The sequence below is a fragment of the Solanum lycopersicum genome, chromosome 4 (genome assembly GCF_036512215.1).
Source record: "Solanum lycopersicum chromosome 4, SLM_r2.1".
Classification (NCBI taxonomy): Eukaryota; Viridiplantae; Streptophyta; class Magnoliopsida; order Solanales; family Solanaceae; genus Solanum; species Solanum lycopersicum.
In genome coordinates this window covers 52,028,749-52,048,317 of record NC_090803.1, presented here as the reverse complement: position 1 = coordinate 52,048,317, position 19,569 = coordinate 52,028,749, and the positions used below count along the sequence as shown (strand labels likewise).

The window sequence follows — 19,569 nt, the reverse complement described above, 5'->3', positions numbered from 1 at the left end:
ACTAAAGCTAATTAATTAAAACAATTATGTGAATAAATTATTAATCCTTAAACACCAATTTAAAGTGACATTCTACGATGAAGTTGAATTTACAAGATCTCATTCCTGCTATTTAGAACTCAAAGGCACTATTTCCTTTAAGTTCGTATTCAGTGGGATGAAAATATTTTTAAATTTTTTCATATTTGATTAATTAAAATATTCTAAAAAATAATTTCTAGAAAAATAATTTTTTTCAAAAAAAGGAAAATAAATATTTTGATAAAAATGCCCAAAATCAAATTTCATAAATAACATTTCAAATTTTCTTTTTCTTATCTGCGCAACAACCGCCGCCCCCCCCCCCCAACTTCACCCCATCCTACCATCATAATATTTTGTTAGGTTACATAAATATTTTATAAATAATATTTTTTTACTTATTTATCAGATAAATATCAAATATTTTTCGAGAAAACATTTTCTCTGTACCAATTATACCCTTTTTAAAATAAAAACTGTTGGTCTCGAAAATTATTGACAAATGTATGAACGTGGGTACTTGAACCCCTCATTTTCCTTTGTTGTAGAATCTCCATTACTTCCACACACTTTTTTCATCTACAAAAACTCATATTTTTTCTTCATTAACACAACAACCATATTAACCTTCAAAAACTAATCATTTCCAATTTAGAAAAACAATAAAATAAAAATAAAAAACATGGAATTTTTTAGAAAATTAAGTATACTTGTTATTTTTTGTCTCATTACAATTTCCTGTGAAATAATTCACACAAATGGTAATCAACAAAATGTTGAAGAGGATAAAAAAGAACAATCTCCTACACAAATTCTAGAAGAGGCTTATTCTATGCTTCTTACATCTACGTTACGTTCTTTGGATGTGGCTAAGTCATATATTAATCAACTTCAACTTAAGTATTTTCCTCCAAATGTAGAGTAAGTATTTTTCCTTAATTCCCTCCAAATGTCATTATATTCAGAGTCGTTAACATTTATATCGAATGATGATATAAATACTCATATTTCTTATTGCTTGTTAATATCATATTATTGCCACTAAATAATTGACGCAAAATTCTTTATTTGTTGTAGTGTTAATTAGTACATTTGAATGATAAGAGGTAGATGGATTCTAAGATTTCAATTAAGTTTGTGTGTTCTAGATCATAAGTCATAACCATTTTTGTTTACTGGATTCTTGATATATTATTTATACATACTTCTACCAAAGAAGGGTCCATAACCTCTATTCAAGCAGTTTATGTACCCGCAGACGATTTGACCGACCCTGCTCCTGCTACGACATTTGCACATTTAGATGCTACTACCGTACTATTACATACTAAATAAATTTCTTAACATAAATATAGAGTTTGGATTAAAGTTATTGATTTTGCGGAACTCATAAAGGAATAGGTGTAGGAGCATTATTGACCATTTCATGCAACAAAATGATGGAGAGGTGCAATGTAATGAGTGTAATAGAGAACGTGAGATCTAATGCAAATCTAAATCCCTAAAATATGATGGGGTGGGATGAATAATGATATCCTTTCTCCATATCTCGAGTTTGAGCCCTACGAATGGAGAGACCTCATGAAAAGGAGTCACTTCCTCCTTAAAATGAATTTGTAAAAAACACGAATCTTAATTAATCGTGCAAATAGTTTCCAGATATCAGATGGTTATAGACAAAGAGTGCTTCGATTTCTTACATTCCTAGTGACAGCAGTAGAGTGTTTAGGAAGAATGCATCATGCTTTACTACCAAGATTTGGTTCACTAGTGATGTCTATACCTTGACGAAGATCTCCTTTTCTTTTCATAATCTGATAGCACAGTAGATTATGTTGTTAGGAGTACGATCTGCATACGCTCTACCTTCCCCCGACCCAACTTATGGCGATACACAGGGGTATGTTGTTATTGTTTGGAAAATGAGTTTGGGAGTTTGATCATTTTGCAGTTTCAGAAGCAATGATGATGTCAGTGCTAATAAAGGTGCTGGAGGGAGGATAATGGAGGCTACTCAGAAGAGCTTTGAGAAGAGCAAAGAGACTGTAGAAGGATCCGCTAAATCGGCTGCCGCGGCGGTGGAGCAGAAAGTGCATGACACAGCTGACAAAGTGAAGGATACAATATCTGCAGGGCGCAAAACAGATGAGAAAACTGAAGACACTGTGCCTTCTGGACATGATGAACTCTGAAAATAATGTACTAACAAGTCAAGAAGTGATTAGCATTTCTTCCTTTCTCTTCTGTACTGTAACACTTTCGACGTTTTTTTTTTTTATAACCGTGGTGTCTGAGCCAAGCATAGCTACCAGGTGACTCTATCCACCAAAGCTTGGATCGATAAGAAGAAACCTCAGGATTCTCAACTCGCTTCCGTAGTATGACATTCTTTTTTTCCCCATAGGTCTTTTATAGCATCATAAGTGTAATTTGTCTACATTCAGAATTTGATTACTGTAAAAAAAATCCACAAGTTTAGGTAAATGAATTATTACCAATATCCTTCAATCCTAACCCAACAACCATAACTGGCTATATCTGAACTGAAGTTATAAGCTGACAAATCAATGATCTAAAACTGGAATAAAGCATAATTCATAACAAAGTTGAGATGATATGATGAAACATAGCATGTCAATTTTTAACCATCAAAGTTGGAGAATGGTAGTTTACCAAGTCTGGCAAGGAAATCGAAATGGATGAAAAAACCAGTAAAAACTATGAAGGGAGATTAGAAGAAAGTTTGAGGCATTCACTTTGACATCTCCTGAGGCAGACATCATTCCAGTTTGGCACTTGATGCTGGTTGACACAGACAGTACGAGCGCAGGCATCAGAGCAAGCATCAAGTTCGGATACGCCACAAACAGTAATACAAGTATCGGGAATTGGATCCTTGGAAAATGCACCAACCTTCTTCAACATTCTCTTTGATGTACAGACTCTCTCGCACACGAAAATATCATCAGTGCTCTTCTCCCTGCCCCGTGCACTCTTGATTCTCTGCTCCTCAGCATGATTTCTCTTAATTCTGTAAGCTTGACCAGCTACAATAGCAGGAATAGCAGCCCCTAACAAGGACCACCATACCTCAACCATTAGGGCTACAGCTGTGGAATTGTTTGTTTTCTTCCTCCCTGCTAACTTACAATAAGAACAAGACTTTTTAACCACTGCTCTTTTTAATTAGAAAATAGCAGAATTAAAAATACTTGAAATGTGGAGTAATTTAAGAGATCCAAGGAACTACGCAACCAACATCTAGCAATAGTCTCAATTCTTTCCCTGTTTATCCATTAGGAGGACTCACAGATAGCGAAATGTGGTATGAGATACTGTACATCTGTATCTTATTCACTAAAGGAATAGATTGTCGAAAACAAAAACCAAATTCTCCACCCCTTGCTCCACATTAAACTAGGGCCAAAACCATTAGTCACTTTTGTGGAATGTAATACCCAACTCTCATGGAAACTGGTACCCTTAAAACAAGTGAGTAAATCATCCCTTTTAGCCATTTCATTAATATTTATGCTTCATTCTTTTCTCATAAACTCTATGACAAGATATACCCCTCCTACAGAACCCCCCACCCCAAAAAAAGAACGATTGCACCAAGTGTAATGGGATCACTATAGCTAGAACACAATGCTTAATCGATTAAGATTGTGATGAATGAGTCCTGAAAGAGAAAAGCACAAGGCTGAGATTCATAAGATCACATGTTCATTGATGACTTGATGCCACCTCAAGTCAGTATAATAATGAATGCCACGTTATATTATCTCAAAGTATATCCCCTGCAAATGTAGGGGGGTAAGGTCTATGTACTCCCACCCTCATACTGGATAAGTTGTTGTTGGTTTATATGTGTGATGATTAACCACAATAGCATCATTAGATTAAACCTACTATCAAAACAGTAAAAGGAAAACATTTGGACTTAGAAATAGTATCTGCGTTATTTTCCTACTGTTGTTTCTGAGAATACAAATAAAAATGGATGATCAAGCGTTACAACTGACACTCCATCATTCCTAGTTTGTTTGGCAAAACAAACACCCACCCACCATTCATCCCAAAAGATATTTCTTCACTAAACACACTAATCCCAAAAAAAGGTCGAAATTAGAAAACTCTAACTACGGAATACTGATCCTATCAATAAGAAATGAAAACTCTCAGGTTTTCCTTTCCCACACTTCAACATCAAGCCTCTCCTATTCATAATGTAAGAGGTTTTACCATTCATGTCATCTCCCCCTTATTTATCAAGCAAGCAAAATTCAACTTCATCAACAGAAGGAAAAAAAAAGAACTGCAGTACAATAATAGATCTTTTAGCAAAATGATATCTAGTCAAACCACTATGTTGGTTATAAGCAACACCCACAATGCTATCGAGGCTAGCGTAAATATACAACATCACAAGGATAAAACTCTAGGGAAAAAAAGAAAACACCAACCCCAAGTCTCTTTTTGATCAGAAAACAAAAAATATCACCAATAACATTTCAAGAATGGTCCTTCCCTCAACTCAAACATCCAAAATTGACATTAAAATGGTCGAGCAAATGAGGAAAATAGACTTGTAAAACCCCAAAGCGTATAAACCTGAAACCACATTATTATCATTACTATTACCATTCCTTCTTGGTGAAAATCATTGATTTAGCCTTAATTTGAGAAATTAGTCATTTTGGGTCGGCACTAAATTGCAAAACAAGTATACTACTACTACAACAGCAAAACCAGAAACAACATCAAAAATTTCAAGAATTTAATCCCGATAAAAACACAAAATGAAGAAATCAAACAAGAAAAAACGAAAACTACAAGCAGAAAGCAAAAGCAATTACCTTCAAAAAATAAAAATGGAGGAAGCAAGTTGAATGAAGTGAATTGTGAAGGGGTTTAAGGGTTTCTTATTTTGCTTATTTTTTGGTCCGTTGATTTCCCTGACAAAATTATATTCCCCTTTGGTACGTTGAATAACAATAATTTTCGATTTGAGGAATTAACTAAAAGTCTAAATTTTGTGGAATTATTGGAATACGAAGGTTGATATTAAAATAATCTTTCAAGTATTCGTGACCCTATTTTATTTGTAGAAGAAATGGTGGAATCATTTAGTTTGAATTCAAGTTACGAACAAATTAGTTATGACGAGAATATTTTTTATTGAGTGTTTGATTTATTTTATTTTTTATTCAAAATAATAAGTTTTGTTAATAACAGTTATCTGTTTACAAAATATCCTTCATGAATGTGGAAAGTGATGCATAAAAAAAGTCTTTAAAAAAATTTTTGTCATTACTTTTTTTTAATACTCGAATTACTATACCACCTCTCATCTTGTACTAATTATTAAACTCGAAATAAGTTACTCCGGACATGCCAATCAAATTTCGAACACATGACCTAATGGGTGCATAGTGGACTATCACTCCACGTTACAAATTTTACTCATTTAATTCAGATTTATATACTGATTCTATAGGTATGTGATAAAATTATCATATAAATTGATATCGATTATCGAATGACATGTTTTAACTATTTTAAACGGATATGTTGTGGTACCTCCATACACGGTAAGAGTACAAAGATTTTGATATATATCTTTTGACACAAACAAATTGTCATGCTCACCAAATTTACTTTAACTATTATCATTAAAAAAAAAAAACACATGTATAATACTCTCACCGTCCTGTCATGTTGCGCTTATCGAAAGTCAATTTGACTAATTTTTAAAAGTAAATTAGATCACGTTAATTCGATATTTTTAAATAAAAAAGTTAGATATTCTAAAATTATATGAAAAGTACTATGAATTACAATTTTTTACATATTAATACGATGAAAAAATGCATTTTAAAATGCTAGTCAAAATTTTAATAGTTTGACTCTAAAAATAAAAACCATGACAAACAATACCGAACAGAGGGAGTTTAATAGAATTGAAAGAGCAATCGTTTTAATAGCAGTTATGTCCAGACCAATTTACACGCACACCATAGGTTGAAAACTATATATGGAGAGTGGTACATTATGTCATAGCAAATTTAACTAAACTTCTACACCCTTTCTGATACAAAACAAAAAGGAAAAAAGAAATGGTGCTTCCTATATCAAAGATCTTTGTATAATCTTCAAAGATCTTTGTATTATATAATAAGCCTTTCAACTTTACCCTACAATTTCAAGAACCTCACAATGAGTTAAAAAGAATGAATTGAAACTGCATATTACAAGACAAGCTTTTCACAGATTATGTCCTGAAAACATTAAAAAGGAAGAATGATCATCAAACGTTGATATCTGAACGCTTATATCTGGCACTGCTCATGTCTTGCGTGCTAGCAAATCTGGGGATGCTATAATTGTCAGGTGTGGACATGGGTTGCTGCGGGTAAAGAGTGGGAGGCGGTGTGAGATTGCGTTGAGCTGGTAAAGGAGGGAGTGTGTTGTACTTGTAAGAGTCTCCGATATAACTGCAACAAACGGGAGACAGATTATGAATATGATTAGAAAAACACAAACAAAGATGCAGATACTGAAGACAAGACGAGTAAGAAGGCACTGCTGTCACTGAATATGACACTACTCTATAACATAAAAGTCTCCATCCAAATCAACCACAAACTCGTCTTGACACCGACACTTCAGAAAAAGGATAGCAAGCATTCATCCACTAGTAAGCACAAATACTAAAGGTGCAACGGCATAGCTTTAGGATAGAACCCTATTTTTCCAATTCAGCGGTTCAATCTATCATTAATCATTAATGGACAGTGATAAGATCCATTCATTTGGCACCACCTTAGGTGAGTTAATCATTATTGGACAGCTATCAAAATATTTTTTATGTAATCTTTTTCCCCATTCTCCTCCCCTTGCTTAAGGAAAGAGGAGTTATCTACTCATTCAAGATGGTCATGCCATTCTATTCATGACACTTGGGAAGTTCACCATAATGTCAACAAGCCAAGCACCACTTCTTGGGTGATGGAGCACCAGGTTTACAAACTACTGGTAAGGTAGACATTCAACTATGTTCACGTCCAACATGAAGAGAAAAAGATCTTACTGTCATTGAAATATCAAACAGAAACCCATAATACAAAATAACAAGTAATTTTGGAACAGATATGGGGCAGGTTACTTTGTCACACAATCCTTCATAGTCCGCTTATGTTGCTCGGACTCTCCAAAATGTTGGCACACCCAGGTTGGATCTTCCAAAATGCACTACTTTTGGAGGATCTGACATGCACATGTCAACCTTTTTGAAGAGCCGAACAACCGACAACAAAAGATGGAACATGTTTTGCTGTAAGTATGGAAGGCGTTAACAGCAGCCAATTTTCACTGAATTCAACAGGCATACCTTGAACTTTTACTTTTATACAAATGATCATCATCATTTGAAATTTCGCTCGACCCGTGTAGTGGTTTCTGAACTGGAGAAGACCAATGATTACCGGGTAGATCATCTGAGAAGTATCTCCTCCTGATTAACTGAAAATAGCGAACCCCACACTTCAATAATATAAGATAGACAGTAAATCTCACTTTAGATGCAAAGCAATAATATACAAACCATGCGGAAAAACTTCATGACAGCTTCTTTGTCATATCTTGCTCCCTTGGCAGCCTGCAAGATTTCAAGGAGTGAAAAACATTACACATGTAAATCCCCCGACACTTGCTTAAAAATGAAAATTGAACTTCTTATTCACCATTTATGATAGACATGTATAAACTCAACATTCGCCGTGATTATTAGTCACAAGACTTCTTACAGCCGGATGCATGTTTAAAATTTAGAGGAGAGTTGCTGGGCAGGGATTGTGGGAAGCAAGGGTAAAAAAATACAGCTGGGGTATAGACAAAGCATATCTATCATTCAATTTGATAACAGGCCGGAGTGCATGTCCCACAACTCACTGCAACTGCTTCTTTATGTTTACCATAATTCTTATAGAGAAACCGACATTCACTGGCAAGTATCCTCACAATTAGCAAGCTCCTCAGAGAAAAATCAACTGATTGGAAATAGAAGCTGCTTATTTCATAAGCTTCCTATCCGAAAAGAAGCTAAAAGTTTTTTTTCCTTTGAAAGCTTCAGATTACCCAATACAACAAAGTAGCTATTATTCTTTGCTACTTTTCTATTAGAGGATTTGGTTGCTATGCAACGAAAAGATAGCCTATGATGACAAGGCCAAAACAAATGCTTTAATTTGTCAAACTCAAAACACATGTTGATGAACAGCACAGACCTACAGGAACGTCCTTCTAATAATGGAACTGAGACAGTAACGAATAAAAGTTCAGCCATGAAGAAGAAAAAAATGATGGATCCAAAAAAAAAAGATTTGAGAATTAATCTAGCAATCATTCAAATCTAATTAGCTCCAAACCAATAATAAAAAATTATCGAAAAAAAGGAGAAGCAATGAAAATCAACATGTCGAAGGAAAACACAACCTGTTTCAGTGGCAGATTATTTATGTCAACAATCTCTTTCTCTCATGTGCAAGACTGGCAACCAATTTTTTCATCTTCAAACACAAGAAAATGCCGGGGGTGGGGGTGGGAGGTTGTAGAGCTTAAAAAAAGGTTTGAGAATAGGGTAAGGTAATGTCCTTCAGATTTAAATAAGAAAAGACTTTCAAATCTTTGAACCTCCCTAGACTGCTATAGCCTTAATAAGCATTTGTAACCGAACAAGAAAAAGAGGAAGACTTATATTGCTATGGCAATAAAGACTTGAATTGACTAGTGTAAACACTATGCGAGACCACAATGATAAGCTGATCTTAATGTACTAGCATGGATAAATAAGTAAGAACCGCATTAACAGCTTAAGCATCAGAAATTATTTTGCCTGAAAGACAATTGTTTTACTTAACAAAACAAGATGCATCACTCTTTCAAAAGTTCTCATATATGAATCAATACAATTTGGTAGAATTAAATTACCGCAATAAGACCTCCACCACCAGGAAAACTCTCAGTCAGTGGGATTTCTTCACTTGAAGGAAGTAGACCTTGCTTCTCAACCCACAGCCGAGCCATATCAACAAGATTGCCACTGCTTCCTCTAACACCCTCGTTTGTAGCGATATCTGCTTTATTGCCAATGACAATGTAAGGAACAGGGAGACCACCAGGACCTCCTGAAGCTAGAGGAGCTGAGAATGTTCCTGCTGTTGCTATCTCTACAGCCCACTTCTGCAAGCTTGTCTTTGTCCTTCTTTGAGATAGATCATATACGAAGATAACACCTAAGGTGGAAATTGAAAATCGTCCATATTAGTTTTCATCCGACCATCATCAGGATGAACGAGTTATACAAAGTAATCTCTTCCCACCATCTTAGAGAAGAGAGATGGAGTATATAAAAGTAACATCTCGAGTGGAAATAAAAATGATTTCACCAGAAAGAGATTCTTCCATTAACCTTTCCCAAATGAAGGGAAAATGTAAGCAACAAAAATTTGATAACAAACATGTAAAAGCATCTCTGGTTTCTGTTTAAATGAACTCACATAATCAGTTCTCTTAAACATTTTCGTGCTTTAACCATCTTCTGACATTTATGATCAGGTATCAGCTACAGGTCATTAGGTCATCCAGAATAGATATTGTAACTTGTACATGTTTGCATAAGCAAATAATATTATGCATGCAAAACAGTTTAAGAGATGAAGCTAGTTGCTCACCATTAATTTGTGAGTAGAACAGAGATCGGCAATCTTTGTAACGATCATGTCCAGATATATCCCAGAGTTCGATAAAAAAATCTCTCTCGGCATCACCTTTTATGCTAGTTGAGGAGCTACCAGAATTTCCGTAAGTAGTGTGCTTTACAGAAGAAACAGGAAAAGATTAGTTTCTATGTGACATGCATTCTCAGGACATTTTCATAGTATAGGAAGAACAAAATCCTGTGGATCATACTTTTACTCCGACTGTACAGCCAATTGTTTGAGGAGGACGAACGATGGAAGAACCATTGAGAATCAGATGAACAAGAGAAGTCTTCCCCACACCTACCAGAAAATATGAAGCAGAAATATGGTGAAACTAGGAGTCGAATACAAGGAATCGCTGTGTAGAAATAAATAGGGAGAAGCTAATATCCTGCACTACTTACAAAGTCTGAATTCACAGGGGGGAAAACTAACACCAAACAGGAAAGACTTGAACACTGAATGAGAAGACTACATCAGGATGAATAGATTATACAAATAGAAGACGAAAATCTAGTGTACCCAACGAATATTCCACCAGTGCTTCATCTAATGTATCCAGGACTGGACTTTTCATAAAGGCTAAAAGCCAAGCATGACTATGAAAGCAAAAAAGTACACAGGAAAAGTATGAAGCAGTAAATGGAACACCTATTTTCAGTATACTCCCAACTACAAAAATTTCCATCCCCGCGAATGAATTTTAAGTGGTGATCCTCAAAGCTATTTGTTTTGCTGCTGTTGCTTCATTTTTAAAAAATCAAATGGCGGTCCTCAAAGACTATTAAAGGATCCAAAGAAGCTATAAGTTGTAAATTCTTCCTTCACACAAATAAGGACAGATATCAGAGCTACGGAGTCATTGTTAGAAGTGGAATTTCATTTACTGGCAGCTTATCTAGCTTCCAAGTCCATCCGTGCATCATCTGTTACATAAATAATTGTCAAACTCCAAAAAGAGCTTCAATTATTTTTAATTGAAACCCCCAAAAGGGCTTCAATTAGTCTAACTGTCTAAGTTCACAGACGATAAGAACTAAGAAGTCAACTAAACAATACCTGACATATACTTTTCTGCATTTAAATTGCAGATAAGTATATGTCAAGTAAGGTTTAATTGACATGTCACATTCTTATCATTTGTTTTTAAATACTTTTACAGTTGGAGTGTTGGACTAATTGAAGCACTCTTATTTTATTTTTTATTTTTTTATTTTTTTGGGGGAGGGGGGGGGCGCACTTTCAGATGACTGATCTGTCAATTTTTGTTCAAGATTTGTAGGATGCCATTGACTGATAATCCAATTCAGGGAAGTGTTGCCTAAGCAGAAGAGACAGAGAAGGGGGAGAGGCCGGGGGAAAAGGACAATATCTTGAGTCCACAAAGTGTAGTACTCAGGTTAATACACTAAAAAATGGATCATTTACAGAATCCGTGCAACTAGCTCTCACTCAACAATGGCAAAGAAGTTAAGAAGTGAATGTCAAAGATTGTCAGACTCGTGGAAGACTGCTATCATGCAGTATTCCACACTACATGTCAAGGACAATGATGCTAGTCTAGCTTATTTTAAGTGGAAAAATCAAAGCTCAGAACAGGAAAAGTAAATAATAATATATACGGATCGTTGCAATATCCTTATCAAGTAGTATTTGGACTTTGAAACATTCCTAGATGTTCCGAAGTTAGAGGAATCAGGGAGAACTTAAGAGAATTCAGGTAAATCCACTGTTGCCTGGTGCACAGGTTATTCACCTTATGTATAATGGAGCTGCATATGGAATGAAAGGCCAGAGAACACAGAATAGGGGCATATTTTACTCTTGGAAAATTCAGGCATATCCACTGTTGCCTAGTGCACAGGTATCCACCCTATGTATAAATGGAGCTGTAGATGGGGCTAAAAGACCAGATAACACCAAATAGGGGCACATTTTACTTTCAGAACTTCTGATAAGTTAACAAAGTCACTACCACAGGAGCTTAATGCACTAGATGTACTAACTACTGATTTAGCATCATAAAACACTGCATCGACAACTAACAAAACTTTCCGTTTAAAATGCTTCGTCACATTTTGAACCTATGAGCATGCAACCTAAGGATGTTTACGGGAAGAAATTAAGCAAATAATATCAATTGATTGTACTATATGAAGGGCATTCAGAAGATCATATCCAAAACATTCAGTTCATTGCAACCAAAAAAAAGGATGCCATCCAAAACATATTGATATATTTTGGATTGAGCCACTGAACAGTGAACTCAGAAGATGATTAATCAAGAGCAAATGAGGCTAATGTTTGGTTATACATGCTTATAAGAATGAATACACGCGTCAATATCTGTTGTCATCATAATATTGAAAGAAATTAATTTTATTTCTTTCTTGATAAATATAGCATTGCAAAAATACTCTTAATAATCAGCTTTCCCCATACATTTACACCAACACTAAATAACCTTTAAGATAGTGTTCAGTAGTCCCTAACATATTAGCAATCATCTCACCACAACTATGAACCACAATGTAACACAATAGTAAGACGTGGTTACACTATAAATAACTTGGATCAATCATTACTATGTTTTTTAAACGGATGTAACAGTATGTAGTACCCATTATCCTCCAAATTTAGTAGGTTAAAAAAATCTTCCAGTTATAAACATTTTAATGTCTCATTACCAATTTTTTAATAACAATAGAAAACAACAACTCTTAGTTTCTAAATAAATACTGCATCATATTGTATTGACCAAAAACTTTCAATTGCGAGAAGTCCAAAAGAACCTATGTCTTTGTTTTAATGGATAAAGGTGAGAGTCTGGGCCAGTTGTGCACACCTCAAGTATTCAACCGAGCACTCGCTACATACGATCACTTTCGCGCGCATCGAGTAACTCCGCTCACTAAGGCCTAAAGAGATGAGAAGAAATAACCAAGTGTTCTGCCTCTTAAGGATTTGGAACCCTGAATTCCATAACATCCACCCACTTCATTGATAGCTAAGACACATCCTCCATCCTCGAGTCCAGCCTAAAACCAACTATGTCAATAAATCAAAGACCTCATACTATTAGCATCTATTGGTTACCTGAATCTATGCAACTATATTTTACCATCAAACACCAAACTACAAACTAGAAACCAAGTTCAACAGGACACATAACAAGGAAGATAAATAAGAACAAAAGAATCAAAAGTTGGAAACTAAAAACATTTGCATTTAGCTCAATACCTGAATCTCCAACAACAAGCACCCTAACTTGTCCACAAGGTGGACCACCATTCTGTTCTTTAGTCTCCCTTTCCCTTTCCCTCCAAAACATCATCTCCTCAAAAACCCCAAATCAAAACCAACAGAAAAGATCCAATTTTTTTCACAAAAATAAATTTTTCAAACCAACCCAAATCAGCTAATCAACTCAAGTTACCATAAAAAACTCTGAATCTCCACAACAAACAACATTTCTTCAAAACCCATCACATAACAAACATACCCATGAAGCACTTCAATATCAACGACCCATTTTTTCAAATACCCATAAGATTCAAAACCATACACAGGATTAACCCAAAACCCAATACAGTAGATCTATCAACCAATCTTGAAATGGGTGATTTCAACTAGTTATATTTTGCATCAAAAGACCAATAGGGTGTTTTGGGCATCAATTATTTTCTTGGTTTTATAGCAGTATAGTAGTGATTGAAGTATATATTTTGTAAACTTTCTGGGAAGATTTGTGTAGAGATCGAGCAAGATTGTTCATCAAGAGCTACGAAAAGACAGTTTAGACGGTTGATTCACCGACCAGAATTGGAAGCCCAAAAGGCTGGTTGTAGCCCAATTACACTAAGCCTGATCCATGTACTACAATATTTGGGTTATCTCTATAATTAAGAAAATGATATTATAACAGCAAATTATTAATTCAAATTAAATTTTATAACAACAGTTTGATTTGATTGTGTTCTACAGTAAACTGTTGTCAGTCGCCTGTCACCTTGGAATTATCTCTCGCTCGCCAGTCTCTCCATTGCCTCTCTCGCTTATACAAGCAGAAATGTATAAATTGTGTTTCTGTTTGAATAGAGCGAGAGAAAAATTATATATACACATGAAAATACATATATGTTCATCCTATACACTTATAATTATATAATAAAAATATTCTCTTGTCTCTCTCGCTTTATACAAATACAACTTAAAACAAAATAATGTATAATTTATGTTTGTATAAAGCGAGAGAGTGGTATTTGATATGCAAAATTTTATATCGGTTCAATTGTATGCAAATTTAAATTTTATACAAATAAACAAACACATAAATTGAATTGAGAGGCTGCCAACAATTTATACAAACGAAAGACTGACAACAATTTATATAACTGGCCTGCCAGCGAAATCATACAAATCTGAAGAAGAGACAGCGAATTATACAGTTGCTTCTTTTATATAAGTATAGCAAAATAGTCATAATATGTTCGCTATGGAGCGTAATTATGCAAACTATAGGTATAGCATGCAAATATAATTTTTGTGTATGCTATTTGTGAAAGTTGGAAAATTATGCAGAACAACAAACATTTAGCCTATATTAGGTACTATAGCCATAGTTTAAAAAAATATAATTTACGGCTATAGAATTGTATAAATTCACAATTTGTATAATTCAATTTTTTATCGTATAAATCTAGAATTTTGTATATGATTTACCCATTTATATATAATTCCTCTATTTGTATATTCGTAAGCGAAATATACAAACTGCACCCTACATAGCAAACAGAACTATAATTGTGGAGCGCATTTATACAAACTGTAGTTATAGAGCTTTATTATCTATTATGTTTGTTATTTCTAAAAAAGAATCTTATTTGTGCAAACAAACTTTCAAGGTCGTTTGGTTGGAAACAAGTTGTTTCGAGATTAGTTATCTTGTGATAGGTTATTTCATCATGTCTTGAATAACTTATCTCATCACTAAAATATAAATAGTGTTAGAGGAGTGTCTAATACGTCCAACCAAACACCGGATAAAATAATTTTACATTTTATCTGTGGAATTACTATAACTTACACCTCACACATATCTCACACCAAATGACTCCTAATATAAATCAAAAGCTTGTCAAGATAAAATTATGAGATATGCGTCAAATATGTATATCTAATTTGAAGTATCTGATGAGTCTAAATTTTGAAAGTAATTTTTGTGAAGTTTAAATTGTTCATTGCATTCTAATCCATGTTTATAAAAGAGAAATTCAACAAGTCACACATGATTTTGAACTTAATTTTCATATTCAAAATTCAAATTTATTTGTTCAAATTTCGAGATAATTACATTTAGGATAGCTCTAAAAAACATAATAGTTGATAAATGTATATATTTAGTATATCAAGTATAAATATACATATAATATACCTAAATACTATATAGATTTTGTATATTTTTACTAGTGCCTGCAATCGATTTTGGAAGAGGGGCCAAAAATAAAGAAAAAAACATTTTAAGATAGTGGGTTAATTTAAAAAGGAAGAGCAATTTTTTTTCTGGAGCTTATTTATACTGACTGCCAATTAAATACTTCGAAAAAACTCTTATAAACTAAAATGGAGAGGTCTAAATAGACATGTCTTAGAAATTTTAATTTTAATTTAGTTCTCCACCAAACTTAAAGGAAAACATAAACAAAAGCATGTTGGTTAGGGATGGTAATGGGGCGGAGTAATTGCAAGGTGGGGTGGGTTTAAGACTGTGTGGACAGGGCAGGTTTAAGGTTACGTGGGACGGGTCGATTATGGGGCGGGTCGAAGTGGATTTTTTAAAATTAATGTGGGGCGGGGCGGACGGGTTGTGGGTACATGTAATTTTTTTTTGAATTCAAACATAATTCTAATGTTTTACATGATATAGAGTGATACATAGAGCATTCAAAATAATTTCATTACTAAAAAATTCAAGATTATAAATGAAAATGATTCAAATTTCTTGCATGTTTTCTAATTGACCTATAAAAAAATAAAATTTTAAGCCACTATCCTATTAAATTACTACAACTTATTGAAAAAATAAATTTATGTTTATGAATTTTATTTTTAGTATAAAAAATAACTAGAAAAAGAAAACATTTTAAAAAATATGAGGGGCGGGGTCATGCGGAATGGGGTGGGACGGGTTGAAAATGTATAGTGTTTCTATATGGGGGGAGCGGATTAAATTTTTTGCGAGTTAAGCTCAAACCGCACCGCTCCCACCCTACACGCCTCATTGTCATCCCTAATGTTGGTCCCAATACAAAACATTTGGATCTATCTAATGAAAAACTTTAGGATGAATGAATCGACGATATTTTAAAATTTAAATTGGGGAACTTTCGCATATAATCAATCAAACATAGCTTAATTATGCTTTATTTTTATAGTTGGCTAGTTACAATTCATAACTACATGTTATAGGGAGGAGAGTGATGAGCGAGATTGCAAAGGGAGGAGAGAGGCGAGCAAGAGAGGGCAGAGAGGTCATGAAGTATATATGAATATCGGTTAGATAATTACATATATGTAATGGTATACATATGTATTTGTATATATATAGAGTGAAATTGGGAGAGGGAGGAAAGAAGCGAGCAAGATTATGAGAGGGAAGATAGAGTTGAGCAAGAAAGAGCAATAATTTGCATTTCGTTTGCATAATTCGCGAGTACATTTGTATAATCACGTATTTTTGTATAATTGAGTAATATAAAATCTGAAATCATTAAATGATAACCACGGACACGTTTGTAAAATGACAAACTCAAAATAACAAATTGATACAAACATAAGCATATGAACTTTAAACAATTATACAAATTATTATACAAAATCCGAAACTACATGTTAAACAAACTTTTAAAAGTTATACACAAAAAGATTGAATCTATATGGTGATAAAACTGAAAAATCAAAGAAAATTTCTCGGCGTATACAAATACAAATTAAATGAAGAATTGTTAGTTACGAATTATACAAATGTGGAGAATTATATGAACATGACTAATTATACACAACCCTACTAATTAATAGTTAACGTTAGTGACAAGTGGTAATAATAGCAAAATATAACTATGATGATAAGTAGTATAATTTTGCTTAACCGCATATTTTTTCCTAATTTGCTAGTAAATTTATTTAGACACTAAAATTATGTTTTGTCCTGATAAACACTTAAACACATAATAAATTCTTGCTAAACATTGTCAATTCAAATTTATTAGGAATCTTTTTTGTGTCTACTCTCAAAAGTCATTCATAAGTTAACCATATTCTTTAATTATACACATTTTAAACTTCATGAATGATAATTCCAATTAATATGTTGATCATGTGTATATATGATCAAAGAAAGATATACATTATATGCGATTAACTTATCTATATATTTAGCACTTGAAAATTCGTGCACAACTTTTTTAAAACATATGTCGAAAATGTTCAATAAAAACACTTTATCATATAATCAAAGTGCTCCATTAGAACCTACCATAATACAAATATATAACTAAACTTTACTGACACGTTTAAGAGGTTCTAAAGGTGAAGATTGTGAAGGGCAATATTGTTGGGAGGGAATTGTGTGTAGTGAAGCACATGAGGACTCTCGTGGTTGTGAATCCCTTCATAAGTAGTAATGACATAGCTTGAATCTTTATTGTCCCTTTCTACTCTTTTCTTCACATTGCATCCCCCACTTGAACATTTGTAGTAATTCCTGTTCATAAATATTTTTCTCTATTTATTAATTTTTTTTTTATAACAATCAACTCAACTTTTAATATAAATAGTTGGCAAAAGGTACAACAATAATTACATAAAGAATGATAAAAAGGCGTGATGAAATTTCATGAAAACTCTTACCGATAATCAGTATCATTATTTAACGATTTCATTAAATTTTACATTTAATAACAAATTAAATAATTCCAACGACCTAATTATTAGAAACTAAAGTGAAATACCCTCAACTAATGAAGGAAGAGTTAAATAGAATATATGTTTGTTCATCACATATTTTTGCACTTTCAATTTGCAACTTTAACTAAATGTTAGGCCAATCAACATAAATAAAATGAAAGGAATTGTTAGTAATTCTTTTTTTATTTCATATTGCTAATAAAAGTGAGACAAGTTTACGTTCTTTTATCATGTGGACCAATGAAAATTAATAAAACATTTTTTGATAATCAAAATCTTACTTCAAGACAAATAAAGGCCCTATTTGGTATGAATTTATGCCCAATAAAAAGTTATTCTATATATTGTCTTCTTTGATTGCTAAATTATCAAACAATTAAGGGAGATATAAATCATAATTGATTGGATGCTACAATTATAATAAACAGAAACAAAAAAGCACATACTTATCTTCTCTGCTTATGTGTCACTTTTCTATTCCCTTTCTTGTCTATTTTTTTTTGTATTTTCAACTTTGGCAATTCCAAACTACTTTATTTAAAAATAAAAAATAAAAATGTCACATTCATTCATGTACATAAATGACCCTATATACCATTAAATCATCAATACCCTATATTGACCGCCTTGAGCTATATATAGGGATGACTATGAAACATATGTAATTATATGAATTTATTTAGGTTAAATTAAAAATGAAAAGGATCAAAAGTTTGTTCCATTCAAACTACGTGAAAAAATCAAATATATCATTTACTATTGCGTTATAAAAATTATTAAAATGTATCCTTTCATAAGTCATAACTTTTTGATAATGAATGCTACATAACATGTCACATCAGCATTGCGATCCATTTTACCCCTTCCCCTCCACTTGTTCTTCCCATATCTCCCTATCTTTTTATCTTTGCTTTTGTATAGAAATTTGATCTAGGTATTTATGTTACTCCTATGTTTACGTTAGATTGAAGATCTTATAGCTAAAGATGGCAAACGGGGTCGTGTGGGGCTATTACACGACAAATTCGTAAAAACTTTAACCCACTTCACATAGCTTAAAACTCACACTACTATCCCGCTGTAAAAATATGTCATTTGAGCCTAACTCAACCCCAAAAACTAGCTCATGAACAAAGATTATCCAAATCTATATACGAAGACTACTAGTTCAATCTCCGACCAAACTTTTATTACCCACTCTAACACCTGCATAAGGCCTAAAACTGAACCACTCTGATCCATTGTCATCCCAACTTGTAGCAGGTAGGTTAAGAAAATACATGTCACATGTATCATATATGTATCCAAAACCAAATGGCTGCTAAATTATAATAAGAACACCTATATATATATACATAAAACTATAGAGTAATGTTTATCACGTGATCCACTACATATATTAGTTATTCTTCTTTATTTTTGTGTGGTGTATGGTGGGGGTATGGGATAAGATGGCTATTCTATTTCTCCAATTTAGTTTATAGAAACTCTACAACTAGCATTTATACATATAATTTTATTTCTACAAATGGATATGGTAAGGATATGCATTTCATTAATTACATCTTAGATTAAATTAATTTAATTAAGTAGCAATAACTTATAGTCATGACATGATTATAATAAAATTAAAAGATGTAATTATGACATTTTGCGCATGCAATATCAATAATGATGATCTTATTATAGGAGAAATTAATAAAGATCGATGTTAGGGATAATATAGTGAAAGTTACATGAATAATACTTTTGATATCCACTATACCACAAAATCAACAAAATATTCAGTGGGGGTCCTATAAGCGGAGAGATAGAGTGT

General features: G+C 33.2%; 3 protein-coding genes across 3 annotated transcripts; 1 reads left to right on the top strand and 2 right to left on the bottom strand.

Moving 5' to 3' along the window:
- Positions 1-626: 626 nt before the first annotated feature.
- On the top strand, positions 627-3,168 carry LOC101257462 (uncharacterized). Its single transcript, XM_004237416.4, has 2 exons — positions 627-942; positions 1,973-3,168. Exons 1-2 carry the CDS (start codon positions 704-706, stop codon positions 2,211-2,213), a joined length of 480 nt encoding a protein of 159 aa, XP_004237464.2. The 5' UTR covers positions 627-703; the 3' UTR covers positions 2,214-3,168.
- On the bottom strand, positions 2,496-3,120 carry LOC101257761 (uncharacterized protein At5g64816). Its single transcript, XM_010321485.4, has one exon. It carries the CDS (start codon positions 3,118-3,120, stop codon positions 2,740-2,742), a length of 381 nt encoding a protein of 126 aa, XP_010319787.1. The 3' UTR covers positions 2,496-2,739.
- A 2,806-nt stretch (positions 3,169-5,974) lies between the features above and the next one.
- Positions 5,975-13,713, bottom strand: LOC101258060 (small GTPase LIP1). The gene is made up of 7 exons (XM_004237418.5): positions 13,026-13,713; positions 9,994-10,085; positions 9,756-9,897; positions 9,013-9,317; positions 7,628-7,681; positions 7,415-7,545; positions 5,975-6,518 (listed from the first exon to the last, which is right to left on the bottom strand). Exons 1-7 carry the CDS (start codon positions 13,117-13,119, stop codon positions 6,332-6,334), a joined length of 1,005 nt encoding a protein of 334 aa, XP_004237466.1. The 5' UTR covers positions 13,120-13,713; the 3' UTR covers positions 5,975-6,331.
- Between the last annotated feature and the right edge of the window lie 5,856 nt (positions 13,714-19,569).